At 33.1% G+C, this 24,461-nt stretch overlaps 2 protein-coding genes across 2 annotated transcripts; both read right to left on the bottom strand.

Annotated features, from left to right (window-relative positions):
• Positions 1-274: 274 nt before the first annotated feature.
• LOC132312927 (tyrosine-protein phosphatase RLPH2-like) lies at positions 275-2,895 on the bottom strand. Its single transcript, XM_059811493.1, has 4 exons — positions 2,208-2,895; positions 1,476-1,543; positions 1,094-1,273; positions 275-681 (listed from the first exon to the last, which is right to left on the bottom strand). Exons 1-4 carry the CDS (start codon positions 2,752-2,754, stop codon positions 511-513), a joined length of 966 nt encoding a protein of 321 aa, XP_059667476.1. The 5' UTR covers positions 2,755-2,895; the 3' UTR covers positions 275-510.
• A 2,143-nt stretch (positions 2,896-5,038) lies between these two features.
• LOC132312926 (pleiotropic drug resistance protein 2-like) lies at positions 5,039-15,761 on the bottom strand. The gene is made up of 20 exons (XM_059811492.1): positions 15,016-15,761; positions 14,252-14,372; positions 13,665-13,753; positions 13,211-13,295; positions 12,831-13,121; positions 12,632-12,722; positions 11,121-12,021; positions 10,798-10,958; positions 10,502-10,605; positions 10,186-10,351; positions 10,005-10,100; positions 9,025-9,149; positions 7,939-8,271; positions 7,528-7,818; positions 7,346-7,429; positions 7,081-7,214; positions 6,746-6,973; positions 6,307-6,478; positions 5,694-5,948; positions 5,039-5,591 (listed from the first exon to the last, which is right to left on the bottom strand). Exons 1-20 carry the CDS (start codon positions 15,396-15,398, stop codon positions 5,322-5,324), a joined length of 4,380 nt encoding a protein of 1,459 aa, XP_059667475.1. The 5' UTR covers positions 15,399-15,761; the 3' UTR covers positions 5,039-5,321.
• Positions 15,762-24,461: the final 8,700 nt, after the last annotated feature.

Below are 24,461 nucleotides of genomic sequence, written 5' to 3'. Positions count from 1 at the left end.
TATCTACTTCCAAAAGATATTCAAGAAATCACAGTTTAGTTTATTTTTTTCAATTCTTAGTCTTAAAAAAAAAAAAAAAACAGAAAGAAAATATGAAATACAATGAGACCATTAGAAGCATTAGTGTGGATTGTGCTCTAATTTATATTGGTAAAGTTTAGACATGCAAATAATTCAGAATTCATTTACTGCGAATGTGTTAATGATGGTATATGTTGTAACTGATTTATTCTCCGAATTCATGATACACACGCAGACATTACAGAATACAGACTAGTAAAACATTCCAATATTATTGGGTATTTCAAAACAACTATAAATGAAACAAGAACAAATAATATGATCTAAGAGAACACTGTAAAGGTTATTTAGAAGATACATCCAAACTCACTTTCATCTCATTCGCGGAGAAGAAATTTGTTTTGTGCCTCAGTCACGTCCCTCGGAGGAAGATCAAACTCACTTTCATCACATTATAGATGCTACATAATGAAGACCACAGAATCCAAACTATCTTGAGAAATCATCAGTATCACGAACAATCTTCATCGAGGGTAGCACAACTGCAGCCACTGGATTGTTCTCGAACCCGCCACCTTCATCAATAATCAGTCTAAGGCCTTCAATATGAAGCTTTCCATGGTGACCGCTTACCACAAGAGTTGGTTTCTCAGTCAATTCCTACAAAATATCATTCATTTCTAGGTTACGATGATCCTTTATTTTCTGTTCCGGCTATTTGAAGCCATAAAAGTCACTTCATGATCAAGAATACAACTGTGAATGTCACTCAAAAAGACCAGGATGCTATTTAAGTAGTAACGGCAAAAGGAAGTTCTACTAACACTTCGGACCTGCTTCGTTTAATTTTCTAAGAACAGTTTTCTATTTTCCGACAATTGAAAATCAGATACAAATATTTGTAAACTCTGTTAAAAAAAATGTCCATTTTCATACAAGTGTCTTTTATAGCGTTTTCTAAGTTCTTGAGAATTTTTTTTAGAAAACTGAACCATTATTTATTGGGTAAGAATAATTTTTTTTTGCTGACACGAATACCGAAATAGGACAATTGGAACCAGTGAGGTATCACCTCTGGGATATCCCATACGCTTTTCCTCCCACTGAGTGCCTCCACTTTAGGGATCCTGGTGTCCCTGGCTTTCAGATACTTCAGCTGCTCTGCTACACCTTTTGCTTTCTCCAAACCAGCATGCACAGCAATAAATCTACAGTTTTTAAGTCCTTCCTCAGTCATTACACAGACCTCATCCTACAAAGAGTAAACATCACCAATACCCACTTAACTCTTATCTTTATTCCCTTGATTCAAATCAAATTACCAACAATTTGCCAAACACCATTCCAGATTTCAAATTTGTTTCCCACAGTTCACTTCAAATAATAAACAGCACGCTTATCATTTCATTTGCAATTGAAATCACGAAAGAAACAGCAAAGATTACAAGCCTGACCTCTTCGTGGACCCAAACCATATCAGCAAGAAACTTTTTGTGTTCATCAGGAACTGCCTTCATCAAATCTGTACACAGACAGCTCATAGAATAAGTTATCACAAATTCAATCACAACAATCAGACACAAACAAGCATTCAAATTGAACAAAGTAGAATCAAACAGAAAGGACTCATTTGATACGGAAAAAAATAAGATTCACATAACGAAAAACAAGACTAACAACTAAGGATCACTCTAATTGAATACAAAAAATCCATTAAAATTTGAACAACCAAGAATTGTGGCAATAAAAGCCGGTTCTTTAAATCATTATAGAACAACTTAATAATCATTCTGATCACAAATACTACAACAAGAAGCAAGCCTTTTCCTGAGGTCGGCTACATAAATCCTATATTTTCATTCCTCTTTGTTCAAGGCCACAACCTCAGTCAAATCACATGCTATTGTATCTTTTCTTACTAACTCTATCACGCTTGGTTCTATTTGGCGCAGTTAAGGCAGGTGTACAAACCAACTGATTTTTTCGCATTTTATATCCAATTTGTGCCACTCCAACCATCTTCCAAATGTTATCATTTCTAATTCTATCCTAGTGCTCAAATATACAACACATTTAACTTTGAAGCAGAGCAACGCATTGCCAAAAACCAAAATAATGAAACAAAACAACCCATTTAACATTGAACAAACAAAAAATGACACCAATCAAGCAAAGAACAATCATACCAGCAGAACCATGTGGAACACCGTAAGATTCAAAGGTCGGACCGGCGTCGTAAATGGAACCTTTATACTCGACCTCCTTAGCAGCATTGAATTTAACCTTAATTGACCCAGCCCATCTCCTTCCTTGCAAATGCATCTTCTCATACCCATCTCCCGTATACCATCCTTCTCTCTCCTCACTCGCCTCGAACTCCTTCCACGTCTCCGAAAACTCCGACCCGTCCGGCGGCGAAGGAAGAACTCCGACGAATGCCGCGAAAGCGAGATCGTGGTTCCCGGAGAGGAAGACATGGGATTGCTTGGGGTATTTGGAGGGCAATGAGATCAAGAAATCGATGACCTTGCGAGTATCGGGGCCTCGGTCGCAGTAATCGCCCAAGAAAACGATCAAAGCTGTTTCGAAATCAGATGGGCCGATTAGGGTTTCGAGATTGAACCAGAGGTTTTGGAGCTTGGTGATGAATCCATGGACATCACCTATGCAGCATACCACTCTCTCTTTGCTGGCTTTTGCTTCTTTCACAACACCCTTGTGGTCTTCTTCCATATATGTGTTTATGTGTGTGTCCGTGTGTGATATATGTATATGTATAGGGGGAGAGACTGCCGTAGAGAAGTAGATAACAAGAAAATGGAGAGGCTGACTGTTGGTCGTTAGAATCAGGATCTCTCTGGCTGCTTTTGCAATTTGCTTCTCTGCTCTTCGGATATTTATATTATTTTCACTCTACTTCTCTATAATTTGAGTAATACACTAGGATATAATTTGTGATACCAAATGCGCCCCTGACACTACCGACTTGTTTGTCATCACTATTCAGTACTGTAAAATCAAATACTATATGGTTCTTGTTTATAAAAATATTTGTATTTATTTTGAAATATTTAAATATTTCGCTGCTCTAATATGTGTGTCAGTGATTTGTAACATGTGGTGGTCTGTATGACTAAGTTATTGCATGATGATAAATTAAATTATATTAGGCATAATTCAGAGGCCTAATTGATAGGGTGTGCCTAACTCCCTAAACAAGTGGGTCCATATTCAAATTCCTTCCTTCCTTAATTATTCAGGTTATAAAGAAAAAAAAAAAAAAAACAAATTGACAACATATTGTCGTTATGTTCAACTGAAAAACATAGGTATTCCTACACGTATGTATTTATTAACAGAAGATTTGGATTACAAGTAGAAGTATTTAAATTCTACTACTATACTATTTTATTAGTGTATTTGTGAAATAAAAGAGAGTATTTTTAGAAAAATTGAATGAAATGTAATAGACAAGGAAGACAATGAAGTCTAGTTAAGGTTTCATCCTTTGGATCTCAACAGTGAAACCATCTATCAAAAAGGCAGAAAAGATATCTTGCCAATGAGTTGGGCCAAAATATATTCACAATGAAGTATTACGGTATTCCTCATATCAGATAATGTGTGAAGTATATATTTATTGATCCGTGACTCGTTCAAATCAGAACACTAGTTGTCATAGTAAGTAAAGGACGTGAAAAGTGACCAAAAATAACATATGAGAGATTATTAAAAAGAATTTTTAAAAATTAAATATAATACGCATAATGTTTAGCTATTCATTGGTAAGTAGTTTCGCTCTACTCACCCCTTAGATGTTCCAATAATAAAATAACACATCAACTTTAATAACAAATTCAGCAAAATAATGAAAATAGAAAAAGAAAGTCGAATTCACCGTTTTAATTAGATAATCACCCTTTCTCTTTTCTCTCTCCTTTTTCATCGATTCCCAACTCACGCCCCTCTCTCTCCACTGTTCTTCTTCTTCACCCTTTCTCTTTTATTCTTCTTTGCCCTTTCTTGCACTGCAATTGACGACTCCTTAGACATCCACATGACCAATTCCGTCTACTCCATTCCTCCATATTCTTTGGATGAAACCTTTGTAAACAGGTGCAAATTGGTGAACGCTGCACATCGCAACTTCTAATACGACCAGGCTTGCCATATGCATCACATTTAGTTTGTTGAGCCGACCACCGAATGTCCCATGTTTCCTTTCTGTTTTCCTGGTACTTCAGAGTTAGAGTTCCATCAGAACTTAAGGTCAAGTATAAATTTTTAAAAGTGTATCTTGCATCTACGATTCCTTCCTTCTCATCTGCAACTTCAAATTTGAAGTAGTTTGCTGAAGGCATGTCAGGTATGCCAATAAAAACCTGGCCATTCCATGGACCACTCCGCCAGTATCGATGACTACCATTCCATATATATGCTTCTGGAATATTCAGTGGATTGATGCCGAAAGTGATGAAAAAGAGAAATAAAAGAGAAAGGGTGAAGAAGAAGAACAGTGGAGAGAGGATGGTATGAGTTGGGAATCGATGAAAGAGGAGAGAGAAAAGAGAAAGGGTGATTATCCCTACTTCTTCTTTTTTAATTATTTTGCTGAATTTGTTATTAAAGCTGATGTGTTATTTTGTTATTAAAAGACCTAAAAATGAGTAATGAGTATGATAAAACTACTTATCGGTGAGTAACTAAGTATTGTCCACTGGAAAAATGACATGACATGTAATAGAAAGAATTGAAGAATCTGTTGCGGATGGGATCAATGCATGGATGACAGTGACTATTGGCGCTGGCTTTACTAGTATCTAGATGCCTCTTCTTAGGGATGTTTCAGAATTAGGCTACCTAATTTTAACAGCTTATAGTTGTTGGGAGAGAAGTCATAAATGAGCTATCCTAAGGAGAGGTTACCACAAAATTTGAGGTGCGAGTACACGGCAGAATCATGATCCAGGAAAAAGAAATCCAACTGCAGAAACAAGAGTAGCTATGAAGCATGATAGCTGCACAAGAGGAAAATATACGTATCAATAAATATATATGTACATACATGCCCACAGCTTTTTGTGTGCATTATTTGACCATTTGCGTGTAACTATCAGGCTGAAATACACTCCTCTCTCTTATGATAAACGAAGACAAAAGAATAATCTGGAAAGATAATGCAAGCAAGAAAAAGAAATAAGAAAGAAAATTGTTTGTCTTCTCCATTCCTGGACTAATAATACAATTGAGTACTTTCTATTGCATAGATAATTCACGAGCCCGTTCAGAACTTCAGCTTGTTATCTTCTTTGGAAGTTCAAGAACTTGATGCCGTAGGCAAAGACAAAGAAGAATAGAACGACCCAGCCGACATGGGCCACAGCAATGGCAGGAAGAAAGTCGTATTCAAAGCCTAAGTAGCTTTTAAGAAATGCCTTTACTGTCACGTTTTGCAGTCCAGGTACCTCAAGTTCAGTGTCTATATCGCCCACTTGAGAAACCACGAGGCCATAGATTGTCCAAGAGACAGGGGAAGCCCAGTAGTACCACCTCCACCAGATTGGGATTTGCTGCAACAAACAAAAGATATCAATTTACAAGCAAAGAGAGTTTAGATGCTTGAGGACTAAATCTTGAAGCATTTTGAAAAAAAGGGCCAAATATTCACATACCGGCCTAGGAATGAGGAAACCAGAGAATAAGTTCCAGAAGCTTAGGAAGAAAGACATGACAATGGCAGCAATTTGGTGTCCCGGAGTCAGTGCAACAACCATCATCCCGTACATTGTGAAGTAGACAAAGCACATTAATATGTAGTAGTAGAACCACAAGAATTTGCCCGCCGTCCACTCAAACCCGATCATGGAGTACAGAAGAAGAGTGTAGACAAAGGTTTGAATTGCAACGTAGATTGTCTCTATGGCCACCTGCAGAATTTGAGATATTAGGATAGTTCTTTGTCTATGCAACTGGCTTCTGTTATTTTCTTTATACATCGAAATAATATGACTAAGGTTGCCACTATGCCCAGAGTCTGTTTATGTATAAGGGTCAATCTCTAGCTACTTGGCAATTCATTAAAATAGAGATATCTGCACGATCTGTCATGAAAGACTTACCGGGGCTGTTAACGAAAAATTTGCATTTCATTTCTTTCCATATACTAGCTTTGAAGGAAAATTTTCTTGATTGCCAGTTACGCTATCAGTTTAAATATATGATAAAGTCTTGGCTCCTACTTGTACGAGAATATAAACTTATTTAAGGTGAAATGCAGTCTTTTACCTGAGCAAACGCATAAGGCAGAGCAGAATACATTCCAGCTGCTCTTTCACGATAGAAAACTGTTCTCTCAATAGCAACAATAGACTGCACTGCAGAAGCATTGGTGGCTCCAAGGAAAAGAACAGCAGCATACATAGCTCCCAAAAGATTCATAAGGTCTTGTTGCTTGGTTCTGTTAACAAAGTCATTAAGTCAACTCAACAGTCTACATGCAAATACCCAATTTTCAGCAAACGATATAAAATATTTTTGAGTAACTCAAGCAATGAAATGTTGGATGGTTTCACTATTTTTTATTTTGTGGTATAAATAAAATACCTAAATTCAATTGAAAATACAGTATGCAGCTCTCTTTCATATTCCGTCAATTATATAACAGGCATGCACAATTTTTTTGAAACAGTTAAATACACAAAAAACGAATAAATTATAGACTTACGTCTGCTGTCCTTTGTTCCAGAATATTAGACCAAATAAACAACCGATGACGATTGTCATAAAGAACCGAATGGCATTATACTGTGGATTCCTCCAGTAAGACCAGTGCTGTTTCCAGAAGCACGCTTTGCACTGAGTGACAAATGGTTGGGAATACTTGGTAGGGAAGTAGAGGTCCTTGGAACCTGCTGGCGGAGTACTAAGTTCTTCAATGAGTTCTTGGATCCTCCTGAAAGAGTATGAAGAGAAAAAATGAGAACAGTAATAATACTAAATAAGTCAGATAACATGTAAGAAAAGTAGTATTTGTTAAATTATATTATCACATTTACTTACTGGTAAAGCTCTGATTTGGCATAAATCTCAGCAAAATCCACTTCCAGTTGAGCCTCAACTGGTGGAGCAGTGACCTCTAACATCCATGTAGCAGGATTGTAACCATCCTTTATCTTGGGAACCCCATTAATAGCCTGTTGCAGGTTTTAGATATTAGTCCAAACTCTCACTCAGAACAGCAAAGAATTGCTAATACACCTTAAATTTTCAAGTATACGTTTCGAATTGGAGAGAGGAAATATAAGAATAGTAAAGGTTTACTCACTTCAAAATATTCTACAAGCTTGTGAGACCTGCGACCTAGAGGTCCTCCATAAATTACTTGCCCTCCTCTCTTCATCAATAGTAACTGCAACAGGCATATTATTTAGTTTAAAAGATCAATATAACTAGATGCAGACTTATACACAATAATTAACTTATACAATCTAGGAAATCGAGTCATACCTCATCAAAGGCTTCAAAAATGTCTATGCTTGGTTGGTGAATTGTGCACACAACAGTTCTCCCTGTGTCCACTGTATTTCTCACAGTCCGCATAACAATGGCAGCAGCTCTAGCATCAAGACCAGATGTCGGTTCATCCATGAAGATGATGGATGGATTAGCAACCAATTCTACAGCTATTGTCAGCCTCTTCCTTTGTTCTGTTGAAAGACCATCCACTCCCGGAAGGCCGACTAAAGCATCCCTTATCAGATTAAGCTCAACCAGTTCCATTACTTCTTCAACAAACATCTACAGTACAATTGAACAAGAAGGTCAAAGTAGAATATTAAATGATCAAAATTTCACTTTTGGACTCATAATGATAAACTTCTACGAAGGTAAAAGAGATATTCCAAATCACCGACGTACCTTCCGTGTTTTCGTATTTACATCTGAAGAAAGGCGGAGCCAAGCTGAATATAGGAGAGATTCATAAACAGTAACATTCGGTGAATGAATGTCATTCTGTTCACAGTAACCGCTAACCCGAGCAAATGTTGCTTGGTTCTTTGGGTAGCCTGAAATGACGATGCTTCCTTCAGTGTACCCACCGGTCTTTCTTCCGGCTAAGACATCCATCAATGTGGTTTTTCCAGCACCACTAACCCCCACTAGTGCTGTCAGTATACCCGGTCTGAAAGCACCACTAACATCTCGTAGCAGTTGGAGACGATCCTCTTCAACTCCATGTTTTTTCATTTCCTGGTAAAAATATAATACTTCCCAAATGAGGGGGTGGAGATAGCATTTTCCCAAATGATATGAATTTCTGCACTGATCTTAAGGCCACTAAATGCAGACAAGGGAAAGTGTCAATTGGCAGTTGACTAAATAGAGGACTGGGGCACTTGCCAATAGCACGTGATTTTGCCACCTAGACTTTAGCAAAAGTTGTATCTCCTCCTTCTACATAGGATATTGAAGTTTCAAGTCCCCTTGGGGCAATAGTGTATATGTTTGTGTGTGTGTTGAGAGTGTGTGTGTGTGTATTACTTACCAAAAAAGTAAAAAGATATAGCATTTTTCAATCATGGTTAGGGAAAAGCAAGGTGTATAAGCATCCATATACCTTGTTAACCAGATCAGAAAACAGAGTGGTGTTTGCTTCCAAACGCAAAAAGAGCACTAAGGAACAGCAAAAATATCAATGTAACTGCTAGAGAATGTATCGACAACCGACAATTCCAAATGCTAAAAACTAATAAAGAGTGTTGTAAATTATTATTATTTTTTTATAGTCTGCGAAACTCACTCACATGAGTGGATAAACATGTGGATGTGGTGGTTTGGGGATCGGAACATAGGACACGTATGCTTATATACAATTTTAGAGCATAATAACATTCCATACTCTTAAAGCTTAAGCCGATGGAGAATGGTCCGGCTTTGTTAATTATATGAATTGCTCTGATCATGAGATTCTCAAATAGAATGAAATTAAAATGAATCACTTACAGAAGGCATATCCACATAGTAGTTCACATGGTTGAATGCAAGTGAAAGGGGTTGGTAGGGCAAAACCATTCCTCTTCTAGGTGCATGATCCGATGCACTAACATTCCTCACTTCCATATCAACACCTGTGAGTATACACAAGATGTCATTAAAAATGATATTTGACAATACCAAGCCAAATTTATATTAAGGGCATCTACCCTCAATCATGCTGGATCATATAGAAGTTTTATTGTGTGGATTGAGAGACTGAATATCTATTAATTGATAAAACCTCTCTTTCTGTATTCTCAATGGGACATGCATTATTGGGATCTTAGCTATATATTTGTAGCCTGATCCTTTCTCCTTTTCCTTTTTTAACTTTAATGAGGTTAGGATGAGATGTAAAATCTTACTTCTAAACAAACATAGTGAAGTGACAAAAAAATTATTACACTAGGAAGATATCAAATATGGCAACAACTTTACCAACCGCGATAACAGAAGAAAAGAGAAAAGAGGAGAGAGAAGCCACTAGTTCTCTTTAATGCTTAAAAGAACCATCTTCAATATTTTTCATTACTCCTTTGTGGGTAAGAACTGTCCATGTTTCAGGATTAAGTTAGTAGATTCAATTACCAATTTATCAACATAAATTCTTTTCAGGAAACCTGCGTCCTCTTTTTAAACTTCTAAACATTACATTAATTTAAACTTTTAGCAGTTCCAACTTCTTTTCAAACATTAACCATTCAGTGCAACATAGCTCATCGTCAATTGAATCATGAAAAAGAAAGAGCGTTTAAGGTGGCAGAAACATAAATTCTATCAAGAAAACCTATGAAAAAGAACTTGTAATTCTAACTCCCCACAATATATAAATTTAGCAAGTAAATGTCATCTACAACCTAAATTTTACTTAACTACCAGCACGAGGAGTGGAATGAAAAAACAGATCATAGACAACAACAAGAAGATGAAAATATAAAGGTTTAAACCTTCAAATGCCTCTTTTTTATTTTTTCGATCGGATGACTTCTTGTCCTTTTTATCACTATCTTCATCTACAACCACAGCTTTTGCATCACCCAAAGCTGAAATTGAAAAAAAAGGAAATCTTGTCAATTCTAGATTCTATTAAAATAAATAAAAAATTATATACAAGATAAAATAACTTACGATTCAAGAAAGTCAATGCTGCAATAAATAAAATGTTGAAGAGAAGGGAAAACCCCAGGAGTGCTCCAATGCAGATCCAAAACCAATAGTCATCTGTATAGAAGCCTCTTGCCTTGAGAAGGACTTTCCCAACTGTAGGTTCATTAATTCGAGGGTCTGTATTTTTCTGCATTTAAGAACATGTTTAATATAAAAGGTCTTCTAGGTTAGTGCAATGAGAAATCAACAGCGATTTTTTTATTTTATTTTATAGGAAGTTACTCCATGACCAAAATGAATAACGTAAGATTCATAAGCAAACAATAAATCAACTAACCTTACTCCATCTTTCATCAAGAAATTCATTCATGACTATGGCATTCTGTCCATACATCATAGGAGAAATATAATAGCCCCATATCATCCATGGCTCAATGTCATCTGCAGGCACAAAAGGAATTGATGATTGTAATGTTTTGATTATATGACAGACATATAATCACCATACGCGAAGTCCGCAAATTTTTGCCAAATATCAACAGCATCAAGTAAAACGGGCACTAAAAATCAGCACATTAACATTTTGCATTACTTAGAACGAAGTCTCAAAGTGAAAAGAGATTAATGGCTTACTTTTGGCAATTATGAATCCTCCAAGTACGAATACCATTAGTAAGGTGAAGGTACCTAATGTGCTTGCAACAACCTGTGTTCTTCCCACAGCAGCAATGAATCGAAATAGGGACAAAGCCATTTGATGTATACCAAAGAATGCCAAGAACTGCCGAAAAAATCTGAAACAAGATGGTAGAAATGTTTCAGTAAATTACTAGGCATCATCCAGTGATGAAAACACAAAAGTGAGGAGTCAGTAACACAAAATCTGAGCAGTTGCCAAGCAGTGCATGCACATCGAGACTATTTCAAGGAGATAAAAACACATGACTCACTCTCACCTGCTGGCAGCCGGAGCAAACCCAATAGTGTAATATGTAAGAACAATCCATATCCCTGATTCCACGAATGATAAAGGGATCCTGAGGACCCAAATGGGCAAGCCGAAAGCCCATGCAGGATAGAACAAGAAATCCCTCTGTTTATAGAAGACAGGAAGCCTGAATACAGTCATCGCAAGCTCTGCCATCCCGTTAAACATCACATTAATGAGACTGAAAAAAAGAGCTCCATAAAATTTTCCTCCATCTTGCAGATTGCCATATGGCATCTCTGTCCTCAAGAACATAGTCATGGCAATTATTGACATGATCGTAATCTGGGTAGTCTTAAATATGTATACAAAGGAATTCCGTTTCATAAGCAGCCACTCTCTTGCAAAGCATGCCTTAAATAGTTCCCAGTTGGAGATGCCATACTTTTCAGTCACCAATGCAGCTGGGTGGGCTCTGGACTTGTCATAAGGAACACTAAGGTCTGTTGCAAGCTGCTGGCCGATAGGGAATGAGTTAAAGGCCTGAGCAAATTCAGGGACTGAGATAAATCTATAGGGTTGGTTCTTCTTGAACCAATATTGTTCTTGGTCCTTCTTGGAAGTTACTTCTTGAAGAAAGTCAGCAACCCCTTTTCTTTCTGGGCATTTGAAACCCATAAATTCAAAGAATTCGAGGACATTCTCAATTGGACCTTGGTAGACAATTTGACCTTCTGAAAGCAAGATAATGTCATCAAAAAGATCGTACGTCTCGGGTGCAGGCTGCAGAAGAGAGATGACCATGGTTACATCCATAATGTGAACCATTTGCTTCATGAATTTGATTATCTGAAAAGTAGTGGAACTGTCCAATCCAGTCGATATTTCATCCATAAAAAGAGCTTTTGCTGGTCCAACCAACATCTCTCCTACATCCAGTTAAACCAAAATGAGGACATGATATTTCATGACTATTATAGATGATAATGAGGACATGAGCATGAAGTATTATTCTCAAAAAAAGCTAAAAAAAAAACAAGCCTATTTTTTTCCTTAAGTAGCAGCAGATACAACTTCAGCCATGATGTGTTAAAAAGCCAAAAAGATTATGAGGTTTATACCACTAAAATCAAGGAAGAATGCCAGGTTTTCCATACAACCAATATTATTATAAATGTAAAGAAGTACTTTATCTCAGAGATTTAAACTGATTGCAAAAACCAAGAAAAGGTGCTAGTTGTGGTGCGCTAGTCGCTCATGCTTTTGTTTGTAATTGCCATGGCAAATTCGAATGTTTTATTGTTTAACATTTTTGAAGTAATGTGAAAGAACCTTAACAAAGCAATGACATGAAATAGCAAGAAGACTTAAACCAGAAAACAGGCTAAAAGAGCTAGTTGAGGATTCAATCCCCAAAAGGGCAATAGCGGGCGTGCATGTATGTCTTACTTACCAAAATAAAAATAATTAGACAATCCTAAATTAACGGGAGCATTGAAAATCATTTGATTGTCATAGTAAATATTTCTGAGAACATACCAGTTGTCAGACGCTTCTTTTGTCCACCAGATATACCCCTTCTCATCTCATCACCAACCAAAATATCCGCACAAATATCCAATCCAAGTATCTGTTATAAAATTTTAAATTGTAACCTTTTTATTTAAAAGAAAAAAGAAAAGAAATTTAACCTGGATCAATAAACCAGATGAAGCAATTTGAAATGGATACAATGAACCTTGAGAACATAATCTGTAACCAAACTGGTTTCTTGTCCTGCCATTGCTGTCGCCTTCATGAATGCATCAATCTCAGGATCTGGTTTAATTCCTGCTTCTTTTTCTCTTTTTGAGAGTTCAACTAGCAATTCATATCTTGTGCCAACTCCCAAACAGCGTCCAGAGAAATCCAACGTCTCTCTCACTGTCATCTCTCCATAGTGAAGATCATGTTGACTAATATATGCACAGGTTCTCTGAGGAACAAATTCAGTTAATTCATGACCACAGTAGGTGACTCTCCCAGATACCTGTTCAAAACTCCTACTCGTCAATGCCTGTGAAATCTTATACGTTTGGGCGTGAAAAAAAATAATAAGAAGAAGAAGATGAAAAATGCCTTTAGATCCTGATCAAGCTTCCCAGCAAGTGCCAGTAACAACGTTGTCTTTCCTGCGCCTGGTGGACCCAAAAGCAGTGTCATCCTGAAATCACCAAATCAGCAATAATAATAAATAAATAAAAACAATAACCACAATGAAAACTGTGGCTGAAAAATGGTACTACCAATTTCTTTCAAGAGAAAGACAGATTAACATAATCTATTAGTAAGAAAACAACGATAACTGTGTGCCAAAAATGACTTCAACAATTTATACTCCTAGCGAACAATTAGTAAAGGGCGAAAAGTAAACTTATGAAGAAGGAAATTTTCATCATTGACAAGGCAAAGTAAGAGAATTCAATATAGTTTTCCATCTTGGCCAGTGTGCTGCATTCCAGGAAAAAAATTATTTTGGCAATCCCGGCCTAAAACAAAAATGAAAATGAAAATCTTTACAACATAAAGATACCTCGATGGTTTCACTGTTCCGCTAATATCCTGAAGTATCTTGATTTTTCTCTTCTTAGATGGGGCTAGCCGAATCAGTCCAAGAATACCCTATTGTCCATAGCAGGTCAAAAGAGGGAAACAAAATCAATTATCAGAAAAGCACAAATCATGTACATTTTTTCAGATGAAATTTTTGCGAAACATACATGATACATCCACTTGCTGATTTTCATAAATATTAAAATGAAAATTTAGAAAATAAACTTACTTCACAATCAAAATAGACATTTTTAAACAATAAAAAATAAAAAATCCAGTGGAATCAAAATTTTAACAATTCATTTGAACAGAATCACATCCACCCAAAAGAAACAAGACAAGAAGATTATAATCAAACATTGAAATTCAAGAAACTGACAAACCACAGGCAATAATTTCAAATAATTTTTCCATTTGATGTTGACAGAATTGAGTCATTTCAGTTGTATAGCAGTGAATCATCCAAAATTTTGGTAATTCTTTATTCTTCTTACTACATTTTTAACCATTCTATGAAAAGTTAAATCCCTGAAAACTAGAAGAAAAGAAGAGAAGAGAACAAGCTACCTCAAGTGTGTTCATAGTAGCATTAACCAGAGTTGGAAGTGCCCTGCTCCCAATATACACATCTCCATCCACCGATAAATTCTCGAACCGCACTTCAATCTTCGGAATCTCAATTCCCACCCTAACCCACAAACAAAATTCATAATTAAAACTTAATTCTAAGAACTCATACTCATCAGAACTAAAAATCATATTTCAATGAACAAGGCAAAAAAAAATACTAAATATTATACTTCAATTCCCACCCTAACCCACAAACAAAATTCATAATTAAAACTTAATTCTAAGAACTCAAACTCATCAGAACTAAAAATCAGCAAAAAATTACTAAACAGAATTAGTAATCAAACTTAAGTCTAACAAAAGAAAAGAACCAAACTCATATAGAACTAAAAATTACACTTCACAGCCCCCAGAAAAAAAAAAAAAAAAAAAAAAAAAAATTAATGAATAAACTTAATTCTAACAACAGAAAATAACACAACCCACCTAACCCACCTAAACCATAAACAAAAATTAATAATCAAACTTAATTTAAAGAAAAAAATAAAAAGAACACAAGCCACCACCTAAACCAGAAACAAAAATTACTAATCAAACTTAATTCTGAGAAAAGAAAAGAAAACACAACCCATCTAACCCAGAAACAAAAATTAATCATTAAACTTAAATCTAACAACAGAAAAGGACTAAACTAAATACAGATTGAAAAATTACAATGAAGAATGCATAATTGAATTGAAAAGAATTAAACTGATACTGACCTATCAGTTCTGTCCCTCAATCTTCTTAGAAACTTGTCGTTGTCTTCTTCAACAACATTGAGTATGCTCTCCATTAACAGCTTCTTATCTTGCATACCCAATTTAGTTACATCAACTTCATCATGAACAACCCTTCCATTATCAAGCACTTGCCTCAGCATCCCCTTGCGGAGGCGGTCGTACGTCGGAAGCCTCTCGATGGCGGCCCACCGGAGCTCCTCCTCGTCGTCCTCCTGCCGCCCGCTGCGGTTGAATACGTCCGGCGGAGGCTGCCACACGTCCCGGAAACTGCCGGACGCCCAGCTTCTCCGGCTGGTCGACCCCAAGCTCCGCCGGCTGCTGGTCGATCTCGCCATGTCGTCGCCGACCAGAGCTGCCGCCATTGTGATCTACTAACGGTGGCCGGAATCTTGACGGGAGATACCTTTTTGGGAATATTCCAGTGGCCTGAATATCACCCAGATCGTGGATATATTGGATTTTTACTTCTTACTCGTGGATTGATTGAAATCAATCTTTTTCTTCACTGGGTATCACTGCAAGTCCACAAACTCTTGACCAAGACAAATTGCGTCATGTGTAATTCCACATATGTAATTGCATGGATGTGTGTGCCTATATATGCGTTTGTGTGTGTATATATATGTATGTATATATATATTTAAGAGCAGGTTTTATCGGTAGTCTGGGATTGCTATTACAAAGTGTGTGTGGCAGAGAGATGGAGCAGTGGATTTGGAGAGACGGCTGAAAATGAAACATTTAATGATTTAAAGGGTAAGTTTATCAACTTAAGTTATTTATTATTATTTTTTTATTAAAAAAAAAAATAAAGAAAAAGAGTTTTTTAACTTCCTTTTATGACAGATTTTAAAAAAGACAAAGAGTTTTATTAACTTACTTTTATGACAGATTTTTTTTCCTTTTTTTTTTTTTGTAAAGTTTTATTTATCAACTTGTGTTATTTTTGTCCTACCTTGTAAATTCATATTGCACATGACAACAAAGGAATTTAATACTAAACGCAAATACAAATATTAAATGATACTTTTTCTTCTTTTTTTTTTTTCTCTTTAATGAAATTAATAATTGAACAATCATCTATTTTTTTTTTTTTACCTAATTAAGCGATCATTTTGACTTGTTAGAAGTTCGGATGAAAGCAATTTGGAAGTTTTTTATTATTATTATTTTAATAACGTATTAATTTCATTAAAAAAAATCATTAAGAAAAAATATTCACACACATCCACAATTACTTCCTCACTTTTCTTTTGAAATATAAGAGGTTATACTAATTGAACTTATGATTCAATAATTTTTAAACTTTAATTTTACAAATACTTTGGGGTTATTGTTGAAATAAAACAAGCTTTCAGCAGTAAAGTTGTTAATAAATTGCAATTAATAAAAAGACATGTTATAATAAGTTTTTTTTATAATTAAATTATTTTTCTATTTATTTGGTAATATTTATTTTTAAACACTTTTACAATAATATCTTCTATTGTTAACTTTATTAATAAATTAATGTAATTGTCTTTAATATGATATTATCATATTCGACAACAGCAATTAGTAAAAAGTACCGACGTGTAAGAGAAAACAATTCAGCCCATTCGTTTACGCTATTTGTGTGCAAAATCTCATTTAGAATCCAGATTTGAAAAAAAAAATAAAAAAAAAAATAAAAAAAAAAAACCTCAAATGCAAGTCTTTACTTTACGTCTAGTGCAATCCAAGTATGTAACATTTATCTTACATAAACTTTTGATATTGGCTTAATTAATTTAGATTTATAATGTGGGTTGAAATGTTTTATAGTTTTAAATTTTAAAATAAGATCTGTTCTTCTTTAATCAAAGATTAATTTGTACTACTAAATTTTCTTTTTAAAAAAAAAAAGGAGGAGGAGAAATTCGTACAAAAGTTGACATGATATGGGGTGGACATCGCTTCTTAAATGTGACCGGTGAAGTTGAAAATAGTAGGAGAACACAGTCAATGTCGTACAATGAGTCCACACAGCCTATATATTATATATATAGGCATCCAAAGCATAATACAGTAAGTAATATTATACAGTAGCAACTTGCCCACGTTAGAGACAACTAATAATTAAACAATCTTTATAAATATACGAAAAATGTTCTTCCACGTATCTCCGAGGCATGAATCTTACGTAGCACTACACAAGTGCTAATGTGTAGTAAAAGCTTTCATCATCACAACCTCCGTTGTCATTTTCATATATGTGTTGGGCGCTCTTGTTGGAGAGTTCAACGCTGTATTAATTAGGTCATTGAATAGTATTAAATTTATTTTTATTAGGATAAAGATTCTTGTATAGGATATTTATAGTGAATTATTAAATTTATTATTTTAATTAGTTAATTATGTAACAAATAAGTAAATAAAATCTTTCACTTAATTGTATTTGGTATAAATAATTAATTAAAATTTGTTCAATTAGACAATTTATTACAAATGTTCAGTTTTATTATTGCACCATCCATATTATTTATCTTTACACATTAGGTAATGTACTATCTTAATCCCTTCACATATGTGCACAAACTTAATATGGAAACTATATTTACATAGAGTTAGGATCCTTAAATAACAAACTAATCTATTTTAAAAGTTCATTTTTCACTTTGGTTGAATTAAGTAAAATAATTACATATGCATCAATAACTATGGTTTAGGTTGAAGTTCAAAAATGAACTATTGCTTAGGTCGAAGTTCAAAAATGCCTCCAAACATTTATTCCAAAATACTAAAAATTATTCTCCTAAAATCAAGTATTTTCTTTAAATAATTTATTTCTTTTAACTTTGAACCATATTGCTGCAAATTTCATATATGCACACGATAACTTATACAAACAATAAAAAAAAAGAAAAGAAAAAGATTCAATATAGTAAAAAATATGACAATCAAAGGTAGTCCCCAAAAAATATATATAATTAAACTTAAGAATATATAAATTGTCTTTAATGTGGTGTATGACTTGAGATGATCATCAATTTTTTGGCTCAATTAATTATATTCGTTTTATAAATAATAAAAAAATTTATGTACCATTTACTGAAGCAACCATTTAGTTTTGTCATGATCTCTCTCTCTCTCTCTCTCTCTCTCTTTCTCGTGCGTGTGTATTGTATGTATGTGTGTATAAATATATATATTCAAAGGAAAGTTTCACATTTTCAAGATTATATTGGTATGAATTAGGAGATATGGTTAAAGTTATGTGCAAATAAAATTACATATATATATAGGATGAATTTCCACTTACTGAGAAAAAAAATTCTATACATAATTAATTTCCATTAAATTATTTGCATATTTCTAAATTAATATTTGCAAGTTTGAACTGAAATGGATTAGAAGATATCGTTTTGCACGAAATTTATATAATACACACACATATATATATTGTTTTTTATTTTGTTTATTTTGGTAATATATACACCAATGCCAAGTTGAAAGTCAACTTAGAAATTTTGTTTTTCTAAATTTTATGAACGAAAGAATGATTTGATTTAGAAAGAATATTTTGGTATTTTGAAATAAGAGTTTGGAGGATATTTTGGACCTAAATAATAGTTTTAATGCCTATGTAATTATTTTACTGACCAAATTGAAAAATTAACTTTAATAATACACTGATTTGTTATTTAAGGTACACAAATCTACTTTAGTGTAGTTTTCCCAACTTAATAACCAGAAGAAATCATATTTGGTAATGTCCATTTGTTGCAAGATTTTTGGAAGCAAAAATATGAAAGCATATGGCTGCGTTTAGTAACGAGAAACGTTTCTTGTTTTCTATTGTCAACCTCTAAAAAGGCAAAATGAAAACAAAAATCGCGTTCAATAAAATGTTTTAGTTTTTCGATAATAGAAAACTTTTCAATTTTTGTGAAGAAAAGAGAAAACATCAAAATGATTTTTCTTATATTTTCAGCACTATATCGCAGAAACGTTTTCACTAATGTTAATGCACACAGGCACTATTCATTTCAAATAAAATTCATATTATTTGTGTTATATACTAAATTGCATATTAAATGGTAATAAAAATATATATATTTTTAATATAGAATAAATTAAATATTGAATATTATTTTTTATTTGATAAAAATATATTTTAATATATAATATATTAAATAATAATGTAAATTATTTTTTATGACAAAATAATTTTGATATAGAATATAATGTTATTAGATTATTAAGCAGTAGATATTTTATATTATTATGTATCATATTTGTATTATATTATATGTAAATATTAAATTATAATTAATTTACAATATTATAGCACAATATATATTTTATTATATATAAGATATATTATTGAATATTTTTTATTCATAATAATTTATTATATGCTAAATATATTATATATCACATAATAAATGTATACATCATGCATATACATGTATTTATATACATAATTGGAAATCAAGTCATTGACCCTCCCCCTTCTATCTAATTACTAACTCCTAAAATTCTTGCCATGAAAAAAATAAAAAATTAAAGAATATTATGTACATTTTGTAGCAAATATATTGTATTTACTGAACATAGTTATTGTTTTATATTTTTAAATTTGTGACAACAACAAGTGTCAATAAACATCATTTCTGTTTTCTATTTTCATTTAAGAAAGCAAAATCATGTTTTTGTTTTCTTAAAACTGCAAAAACAAAAAATGAAAACGTTACTAAATGCTTTTTCATTTCCGGTATCTATAAATGAGAGCATTATGAGCTATATCCGCTTCAACGAGGATAGTAGTCTCTAAGCAAGTTTGAAAAATATAATTGTTAGTTTAAAAATGTCATTTAAGAGGTTTTTTAAAAAAAAGAAATTATTGTTCATTGCTACATGATATAAACGTTACAGTACGAAAATATATAAAAACACCAAATTGGTGTTTCGGTTTTTGCCCACCATTCATAAAATGTTTCAATGTTATGCAAAATAAAATAATTTATAACAAATGTGCTTTTTCTTTTTGGACCAAAAAAAAAATAAAAAATTGCCTACCAATCAGGCCCTTATTTTTTGCATTCTTTAGCACAGCAATATAGCATTTAAAAAGTCTTGAAATTTGTTCAAAATGAGAATAACCTTAATTGTACCGTGTACCCTTTATTTTATATGTATTAACATCTGACAACCCAACATTAACTTGTCATTAAGACTGGAATTTTTTTTTACGTGATGACCAATTTGCCCTTCCCTTTACTAAAAAGACACCATCAAGTCTTTTTGAACTGCAACAACAACCCACCATGCTAGAAAAATACAGAAAGCTTAATCATGATGCTCACATCCACTCAAAAATAAAAATAAAATAAAAGGACGAGTTTACCATTATTGACTACCACCAAGTGGGATTACCATTATTTTGTATTTCCAATCCTTGTTCTGTGGTGAGGCACGGATCAAAGAATTCATCCTTGTTCTATAGTGAGGCACGGATCAAAGAATTCATACGAGAGGAGTAAATTTATATAGAGGAATTTTTTTTTTTATAATTTTAGTGAGAGTAATTTCAAAATTTTAAAAATATAAATGCAAAAAAAGTATAAATTTAAGGATGTAAAATATAATAATAAAAAATTTTAGTAGGGGCAGATGCTTTTACTGAACCCTTCACAGATCCATGCCCGTTTGTGGCGATTTTATTATGAATTTACCATGCACCATTGAAATCGAATGAGCCAGGCCTTCTCACTAGAAGAAATCATAGGCTTTACATTAGACCTACATACCTAAATGAATTATACGGTCCACAAATTACATAGTCTTGGCCAATCACACAACCTTACACACAAACAAAAAATTAATGGCAATATGACACACTAATAAATGTATCAATTTTATTTAAATTTGTAATTACTTAACAGTTTGTGATTAGAAGGACTATATAACTTTTTAAAGTAAATTTCACCTATTTCTCTTGAAGTCCGGCAAATATTGCAAATGGGTCCATTTTACCTTTCATAATCCCACTTATCTTTTAAAGTTCTGATTTATGTAATAGATTTATTTCTGTTGGACCATTTTATCCTTCTAATGCTTGAAATGATAACAACTATTTCATAGGCAAAGTAAATAAAAAAAGTTACTGATAGGGAATATAAGTAGAATTATAAAATGAAAAAAAAAAGTTTATGTAAAATATTAATAAATCTCTAATCGAAAAATGTCTCTTGTTTTTGCCTTTGTGCGAAGGATATATACGGTAGTTTTCAAGTAAAAATTTCTGCCCCTGGTGACAAAATATATAATTTTCTTGGATTTAACAACTAGTCAAACATTTACTTTATCTTTAAATACCTATACGACTGATTTGGGCAGAAGTACTTTCAGATCAGCTCTGGCAGAAGATCGGATGCTTATTGGATAGTGTTACTGTATACGGTGAGAAAAAGGACTTATTTAAAACAACTTCGACAGAAGTCGGACATGCCACGTAAAAAAAATGCATCAAGTTTGGATAGTTCATGTAAGTTGCACAACTCAGATGCTATCATGCTGTTGCCAAAAACATAAACTATGTATCAAGTTGGACTGTCCACTAGGATTACAGATACAGTCACGTGGGTTGGGGTGTGCGTTTCCAATTTTTATAATATAAAAAACATAAACAATGTTTATTTTATTTTTTTTGCCCACATAAACAATGTTTTGTTGTGCTGTTATTTACTCTCAAACATAAATATATTTTATATGTTTTTTTAAAACCCAGCTACATATTGCAAAACATGATAAATGTTATTAATTGTATGTTAGGTTGCATTGAATTGAAATTAGAAAAAAATATTTTAAATTTTAGTTAATTTTTTTTTTCTAATTTTAATTTCAAGACATCAATATTATGCAATCGAAAATAGCATAAATGTATTTTTAATACTTTTTTTTTTTAACTGAATTTGAAACAAAAACAAAAACAAAAACAAAGACAAAAACAAAGACAAAAACAAAAACAAAGACAAAAACAAAAAACAAAAAACAAAAAACAAATGATTGACAAATGATCCCTTAATTTATCAGGGTTCAAATGCTTTTGCAAGAAAGTTCAAGCACATGAAATAATACACAAAGTTGATGATCATTTTAGCCACCGGTGTAATTGTTAGTGAAAAATTAATTTCCCCATTCCAAAACAGTTGTTCCGTTTAAAAAAAGTTACTTCCTCGATCTATCATGTATTATTCTTTTTTTAGAGTGTCCCAAATTAATTGTCTTATTTGACAAGTCAAAGCAAAAAATTTACTCATTCATTTCCAAATTAAATGAAAAACGGAAGCCACCTTACCAAGAGGAGTTGACAACAATATAGAAACAAAATAAACTAACAATAGAGAAAATGAGAAATTGAATGCAAAGCAAATTTTATTTGATGTAAATAACAATAATATCTTCAACTAAAACTAATGAACCCTATAAATTAGAAGGATTTATATAGAACTTCTCCCAATCCTAGCCTTATAAGAAATTGTAAAACAAATTTTATTTGCTGTAAATAAGAATAATATCTTCAACTAAAATTGATGAACCTAGCTTCCCCCAATCCTAGCCTTATATTAGATAATTACTAAATTTGGAATCAAATAAAAATAGAAAAGCTATTGAAAATTAGAAAATTACACAAAATAAAGAAATTTTCAAAATATAGTAGACTAATTATTTCTAGCTCCATTCATTGTTTTATATCTTTTGTGTAAAAATATATTTACCAATAATAACCAACCACGTTATCTAGGGATGTCAATTTTTACCGCCCCGCCGAGGCCCCGTCCCGTCCAACCCCATTAATAACGGATATGGGAACACTTTTTATACCGTTGGGGCGGACATGGATACAAATTTTGTACCCGTCGAGGGTTACGGGGCGGGTAAGGGTTCAATATACATATCCTAGGGGCCCCGCCCCGCCCCGCCCCGCATATAACTATATTTAATATATATATATATAGAGTCCTGATCTCTTGCTCCCCGTGGAGCAAGAAAAATAATCCACACTTTTTATATAGACTGTTAGATTAAATCTAACGGTCATTTTACAAACCCACACATGATCTTTCCTTTTAGCACAAAACTATTCCCACCCTATTTTTAGTTTCTATAATTAATTTTACCATTACCATCTATTATAACAATAAAAGGTAATTATAAAAGGTAATTATAAAAACCTTTGAAAAAAATTAATTCCCGTAGCTTTACTTTTATTTGTCGTGGAAGAGTTTACATTAAGGTTTTGAGGATTAAATGTTTTTAAATTTTGTTAAGTTTCATCCCTTTACGAAGAGATTAGATTTTCTGTTTTCATTTTATTTAGTTTAAGCTTTAACAATTTTGAATAAATTCAATGTCATATGATTCCATTATTCAGTTATATAATATTGTTATTCACACATACACGCACAAATAACTATAACAATAATACTTCTTTTCATGAGAGTTTTGGTTCTGAAACAACATGAAACACCTCTAAATCCCGGAATCATGTACACTGCTTAATATCTCAGCTGCATTTTTCCCAATACATTTTTAGACCTCTCCTTGAAAACCCACATATACATATTCTCCATATCATGCTAAACCATGAAAACATCAAGCTTCAAGTCTAATTTATCATATCCACCAACCCCATTACTCTCCCAAGTGATCTTACTCTTTGATTTCTCATCCAAAGTTGGTTTAAAATAAAAACTGAAGAAAAACCAGGCACCCCAGACACTATCAAGCTTCTTAGCAATACACAGAAGAAACATTTAAATAAAAACAAATTTATTAGTAAAATATACGGGAATTAATTTTTTTTTAAAAGGTTTCTATTTTTATTTTGGTAGTATTAGTAAAATTAATTATAGAAACTAAAAATAGGGTGTGAATGGTTTTGTGTTAAAAGGAAAGGTAATAGGTAGGTTTGTAAAATGACCGTTAGATTTAATCTAACGGTCTATATAGAAAGTGTGGATTATTTTTCTTACTCCACAGGGAACAAGAGATCAGGACTCTATATATATATATATATATATATATATATATAAAAGTTATTTTAGCGGCTTACCCAATTATTCATCTCTTACAATCCTAATTTTGGATGTAAACTTGGTATTAAATTTGCTTTTGTTTTGGTTATGGTGGAAGTTGGAGCTTAGAACTTCTTGTGATTTGGTTGTATTAAATTTTTATTTTTGTATATTATATTCTCTGAATTATGTTATGTGCATGTTATTTTTTTTATTTTTGTTGGGATACATAATTTTATTTATTTTGTGTCATTCCTAAGCTTTGCACATTTAAATAGCATGAATTTAAGTTCCAAAAAGTAGGAAAAAAAAATTTGTTAGCGGGGCGGGCACGGGGGCACAGTATTTCCTAACGAGGAGGGGCTGGACATGAAAATCCAACCC

This window comes from Cornus florida, unplaced genomic scaffold (genome assembly GCF_030987335.1).
Source record: "Cornus florida cultivar Cherokee Brave unplaced genomic scaffold, ASM3098733v1 CherokeeBrave_3.0.0_Hap2_Chr06, whole genome shotgun sequence".
NCBI classification, from domain to species: Eukaryota; Viridiplantae; Streptophyta; class Magnoliopsida; order Cornales; family Cornaceae; genus Cornus; species Cornus florida.
The sequence above is the reverse complement of the archived record's forward strand: the minus strand, read 5'-3'. Positions and strand labels throughout refer to the sequence as shown.

Excerpts from the sequence above, each read along its gene's own strand:
- LOC132312927 (XM_059811493.1), bottom strand. The coding sequence starts at position 2,754 with ATGGAAGAAGACCACAAGGGTGTTGTGAAAGAAGCAAAAGCCAGCAAA. Across the intron at positions 1,544-2,207 it reads TGTTCCACATGGTTCTGCTG|ATTTGATGAAGGCAGTTCCT; the intron begins GTATGATTGTTC and ends GTCTGTGTACAG. Across the intron at positions 682-1,093 it reads GCGTATGGGATATCCCAGAG|GAATTGACTGAGAAACCAAC; the intron begins GTGATACCTCAC and ends GATATTTTGTAG.
- LOC132312926 (XM_059811492.1), bottom strand. The coding sequence starts at position 15,398 with ATGGCGGCAGCTCTGGTCGGCGACGACATGGCGAGATCGACCAGCAGC. Across the intron at positions 8,272-9,024 it reads ACTATGTGGATATGCCTTCT|GAAATGAAAAAACATGGAGT; the intron begins GTAAGTGATTCA and ends TATTTTTACCAG. Across the intron at positions 7,819-7,938 it reads TAAATACGAAAACACGGAAG|ATGTTTGTTGAAGAAGTAAT; the intron begins GTACGTCGGTGA and ends ATTGTACTGTAG.